This window comes from Pyrgilauda ruficollis, unplaced genomic scaffold (genome assembly GCF_017590135.1).
Source record: "Pyrgilauda ruficollis isolate IOZ18807 unplaced genomic scaffold, ASM1759013v1 scaffold97, whole genome shotgun sequence".
NCBI lineage: Eukaryota > Metazoa > Chordata > Aves > Passeriformes > Passeridae > Pyrgilauda > Pyrgilauda ruficollis.
In genome coordinates this window covers 1,625,474-1,630,729 of record NW_024531821.1, presented here as the reverse complement: position 1 = coordinate 1,630,729, position 5,256 = coordinate 1,625,474, and the positions used below count along the sequence as shown (strand labels likewise).

At 51.3% G+C, this 5,256-nt stretch overlaps 1 protein-coding gene across 2 annotated transcripts; it reads right to left on the bottom strand.

The window, feature by feature from the left end:
• Positions 1 to 1,412: 1,412 nt before the first annotated feature.
• On the bottom strand, positions 1,413 to 4,065 carry DUSP1 (dual specificity phosphatase 1). Of its 2 annotated transcripts, XM_041489990.1 has the most exons (4): positions 3,553 to 4,062; positions 3,287 to 3,435; positions 2,967 to 3,186; positions 1,413 to 2,462 (listed from the first exon to the last, which is right to left on the bottom strand). In XM_041489990.1, exons 1-4 carry the CDS (start codon positions 3,920 to 3,922, stop codon positions 2,092 to 2,094), a joined length of 1,110 nt encoding a protein of 369 aa, XP_041345924.1. In that variant the 5' UTR covers positions 3,923 to 4,062; the 3' UTR covers positions 1,413 to 2,091. The 2 variants fall into 2 exon arrangements, with proteins under 2 accessions (XP_041345924.1, XP_041345923.1); XM_041489989.1 differs by having other exon boundaries at positions 3,287 to 4,065.
• Between the last annotated feature and the right edge of the window lie 1,191 nt (positions 4,066 to 5,256).

Below are 5,256 nucleotides of genomic sequence, written 5' to 3'. Positions count from 1 at the left end.
TTCACTTCTCAGTGCCCAGGGATCTCTCCTCTTTTAGCTGCTCCATTTTTTCCCTGCCTCGGTGTCAGGTTGAAAGTGGCTGAGGGCTGACGCGGCGCTGACGACAGAGCTGTTCAGAGGGGCAGCTCACAGGGAAGAGCTTCAGAGGCAGCAGTGCATCATCCCATCCTCCAAGGGCACCTTCTCCCAGGAGAACAGGCCTGCATTTTAGCGCCATTAATACCCCAGGTAACTTGCAGGAGTTTGGGGTGCTTTGCTCATCTTGCTGTGTGACGAGAGCACAGCTGCTTTATGCTCACAAAAACCTTCCCCTGTACACTCAAGATCACAGCTGCTTAAATTCCTTGATTTTACACTCACAACCTTGTGTGTGCCCGAGCAAAACCATTTTTGATGGTGCAAAAGTTGGATTTGACTTTCTGAATATCAGATATGCAGGAACTGGTGGCTCCCTTCTGGAGTGAGCACAGGAAACCCAAACCCTGCTGCTCCCCCAGCATCCCTCTCCTGTTACCAGCACTACCCTGCCTAGGAAACCAAGCTTCCAGCTGCATCCCACAGCCCTCAGCTTCCCTGGGAAGGGGATGTCACAGCAGGGATGCTGTCCTGCCCCACAGAGCCCATGGGAGGTGCAGATCTGTCCCAGGAACCCTTTGCTTGCCCATCATCCTGCTCCTGCCCAGAGATGCTGCTGGAGCTCCCCTGCCTGGCTTTGGCTGTGTCACATCAACTCTCCTCATTGCCCCAACAGAAACACCAGATCCAAGTCACTCTAGTGATAATCTCCAGCAGGAAAGAATTTATTTGGGTCTGGGTAAGAAAATGGGTGAGCTGCTGGTTACCTGATCCCTTGTCATGCCCTGGTTTGTTTACAGAGATAGCCCAGCCAGCCAAATACCTCACTCCAGGCATCAGGGGCAGTTTGAGTTGCAAAAAGGATTTAAGGAGGTGGGACAGAAAAAGAAAAACACTCTGTGAGTTTGTGCCAAGCCTCAGAGATCTGTTACTAACAGGTTAATTTTTAGACTTAACCTTTCAAGCATTAGAAGTAAACAAGGAATAAGGAAGCCTATTCCTCCTTCTTAGGAGAAGGACTATTTTAAATTGAGTGTAGCCCAGTGCCCAAGTCTCAGCTGGTTCTAACTGTTTCAGCCATCAGGGCAGCCAAATCCACTCCCAGCTGAGAAACCAGCCTTGGCTCCCTGCCACTGCACACAATTACACGGGGACAAAGAAAAGCTCAGGTTAAGAACCTGCAGTAGTTTCTAGTCAATTACAGTGCTTAAACCCATTTTTCTCAGTCAAGACCCGAGGCCAGAAGAGCTGAAAATTACAGCTCTACACCCTGGAGCTTCACATGAGTTTTGGGACTGTGAAATGCAGTATTTTAAAGAAAATATCATCCAGATGAATAGAAATATCATAATTTATTCCATTTGGTATAAAAAAGGTTATAATCATGTAACAAAACTATGTCTTCATAAGAAGAAATATATTATTTCACATCATAAATAAATCAGCAAACATACAACCCTTGGCAACTCAAAAAAAAAAAAAAAGCACTCGCCTGGTGCTTTCATGTCAGTGCTTGGGAAACAAGAAGAGCTGACAGATATACACACACAGGATTATTGTACCAAAAAATACTGAGGTATTTGGTTTCTCTAGAACTGAAACTTTACGTGTGTGAAGGCAAAAAGAACAAAAAACCCAACAACAATGCACTAATGTAAAAATAAATAAATAGGACTGTCATATAAAAGGGGACAGCATCAGTGTTGCTCAAAGTGTCCAGGAATGGGAATACTGGTGAGCATGCTACTAAACACGGAGCAGGCTTGGGACAGACAGAAGACAAGGAGGGACAGCTCAGGAAGAGCCAATGTCCTTTGATCTCTGTGCAGACATCCAGACGTTTGCTTGAGAAGTCAGAAACACCTGGTTCCTCTGGCACTGGGCGAGCTCCTCTCCATGGACACCGTTCTGGGACACGCCAACGACTCCCCACAAAACACAAGCGCCACTGTCCCTGTCGTTATTGCACCTCTGAGACAGCAAGTCTGAGTCCTGGCCTCGTTCTTCACCTGCTTTTCAGCAGCTCGGGGAAGTAGTGATGGGGCTCTGAAGGTAGTTTAAAGCACTGGACGTGGTGTGAACCGGGATGGAGACGGGGAAGTTGAAGACCGTGGTGGTCGATGCCCCCCTGTCCAGCACCGACATCGCGGGGCTCCCGGCTTCTGCTGAGCAGTTGGGGGCCAGGACCTGCGACTCGAACTGAAGCAGCTGCCCCATGAAGCTGAAATTCGGGGAGATGATGCTTCTCCTCTGCTTGACAAACTCGAAGGCTTCGTCCAGTTTGACTCTGTTGGTCCTCATGAGATAAGCAAGGCAGATGGTGGCTGAGCGGGAAATGCCAGCCTGGCAGTGCACAAAGACCCTTCCTCCCTCGTTCTTCACGGAGTCTGAAAGAATCAAAGCACACAGTTAGCAAACAAGTCTCACTGCTTCCAGAGGTGGGAAAAGCACAGATTCCTGCTTTACATTTCTTTAATCCATCCCCTTCCTTAGCCTAATAGGTGCACCCGGAGCTTTTGAGACAAAGGGAGTCTTTGTCCCGAGGAAAGCAGCTATTTTCACTCTGGGCTCCAATTCCAATTATACTAATAACTCCTCCAGGTCGCTTTAGCAGTCTTGCAAGATTACTTTAATACTGATCCGCTTAAATTCACTCTTTTCTGCAAGACCAGTGCCTCTTGAATCAAGGTTTCAAACAGCTTTACGAAGCTAAGATTATGCCTGTGAGTAGAATTAAACTAATGGAAATGGTCCCCGAGTTTATCTTCCCAGTGGAATGTTATTCCCCAACCTCAAGCGGAGGTTTTACCGCGGAAAAAAACATGCCAAAAATCACTTCCCAGGGGACATTAACCCAGAAAAAGCGCGGATTGCAAAAAGAGCTCATTTACCGATGAAATCGATCGCCTCGTTGAACCAGGAGCTGATATCCGCCTTGTGGTTGTCCTCCACGGGGATACTTTTATACTGGTAGTGCCCCTCGAAGTGGTTGGGGCAGTTGGCCGAGACATTGATGAGCGCCGTGATGCCCAAAGCGTCCAGCATGTCCTTGCGGGAGGCGTGATAGGCGCTTCCCAAGTACAGGAACGGCAGGATCTCCACGGGCCCGCCCTGCAAACAGAGAGGAACAGCGGCGGTGAGCCCCGGCCGGTGCCCCGCGGCAGCGCCGCGCTCCCCGCCCGGCGCCTCCGCCCGCGGCCCCGGCGCTCACCTGGTCGTAGAGCGGGGTCCCGCAGGAGCTGCAGCCCGAGTCGGCGCTGCCGGGCGCGGGGCTGGCGCTCAGGGGCAGGCTGAGCCCGGCGGGGGCGGCCGGCTTGGTGCAGAGCTCGGAGCAGGCGGACGAGAAGGCTTCGTAACCTCCTGCGGGGGCAGAGCGGGGAGAGGTGAGCGCACGGCCGGCGGGCGAGCGGGGCGACGCGGCCCGGCTCCCCCGTCCCCGGCTCCCCCGTCCCCTCCGGCGCCCGCGGGGCCACTCACCCTTGAGGAAGCAGATGCGGGCACCGCGGGCCTCCCTGCAGAGGGTGCCGAGCGCCAGCAGCATGGTGCTGTCGCGCTTGGGCACTTCCAGGTCGGCGCTGCGCTCGTCCAGCAGCACCACGGTGTGGAAGAGCCCCTGGCGCAGGCGGGCGCGGAGCTCCTCGTTGGGCAGGACGTGCTCCAGAGCCAGGGCGCCCTTGGCGCGGCGCCGCACGATGGTGCTCAGGCGGACGTTGCAGGAGCCGCGGATGTGCGCGGCGTTGAAGGAGAAGAAGGAGCGGCAGTCGAGGACGAGGCACTGCGCGCCGCGCTCCTGCAGCAGCGCCCGCAGCGCCTCGCACTCCAGCGCGCACACCCGCAGGTTCACCATGGCCGGGCAGCGGAGGGGTGGCTGGATGGTTGGGTGCAAGGGAGGAAGGGCAGGGCGGTGTGCGCGGAGGTGCCGCTGTCCCCGAGTGTCCCGGTGTCCCGGCCGCGCTCGGCCGCTCCCGCCCCTTATATCGGGGCCGCGCCGGCGGGACGGCGTTTTCTCAATGGGGCCGCGTCACGTGGCGGCAATAGGGGGCGGGGCCGCCCGCCGGCATGGGTGACGTCACCCTGGCCGCGCGCCAGCCGCGGGCGCGCCTGGCCCCGCCGGCGTGACGTCATCGGCGGTGGGGCGGGCGGGAGCGCGCGGGAGCGGGGGCGCGCACAGGTGTGTGTGAACACCTGGACACGGCTGGACACGGCTGGACACGGGTGTGTGTGAACACCTGGACACAGCTGGACACGCGTGTGCACACGGGCGTGTGTGAACACCTGGACACGGCTGGACACAGCTGGACACAGGCGTGTGTGAACACCTGGACACAGCTGGACACGCGTGTGCACACGGGTACGCGCACAGACGCGCGCAGACACGGCCGGAGTGCACACACCCCCCTCCCCGATAAATATATATAAAAATATATGTAAATATATAAAAACACATTAAAATATATGTAAATATATATGTAAATTTATTAAAATATATGTGTAAATATATATATAAAATATATATTATATAAAAATATATAAGAATATAAAAGTATATAAACATATAGAAGAAATAAATGTACCAAAATATAATATGTAAATATATATGTATGTATACACATATACAAACATATAAAATAAATAATTATACAGAATATATATTTATATATGTTATATAAAGAATATATATGTATATATACGTGTATATACCTACACATATATTCACATATATATGTCCATTTTTATATATACACGTATGTATGTATGTATGTATGGGGGTGTGTATGTATATGTGCCTATGTCTATGTATCTATGTGTATATCTGTGGCTATATATTTAAAAATATGTGTATAAATCTCTGTATACATTTATAAATATGTATATATACACCTGTATATACGTGTGTGTGTGTGTATAGGTGTGTATATTTATCTGTATGGGGGGTGTGTATATTTATTTTTATTTTTATTTTTATTTTTATTTTTATTTTTATTTTTATTTTTTATAATTTATATTTATATACACATATATATATGGTTGATGAAAAACTCTGCATAAGACATCCCCCATGCCCTGGGCTGATCCCCCAGCACGGGCAGCAGAGGATGGGGAGGATTCTGTTGCAGCACTGGCTGCTCCCTCCTTTCCCACAGAATTCAAGGCAAGGAGCAGCAGCGTGGGGATGTCGAG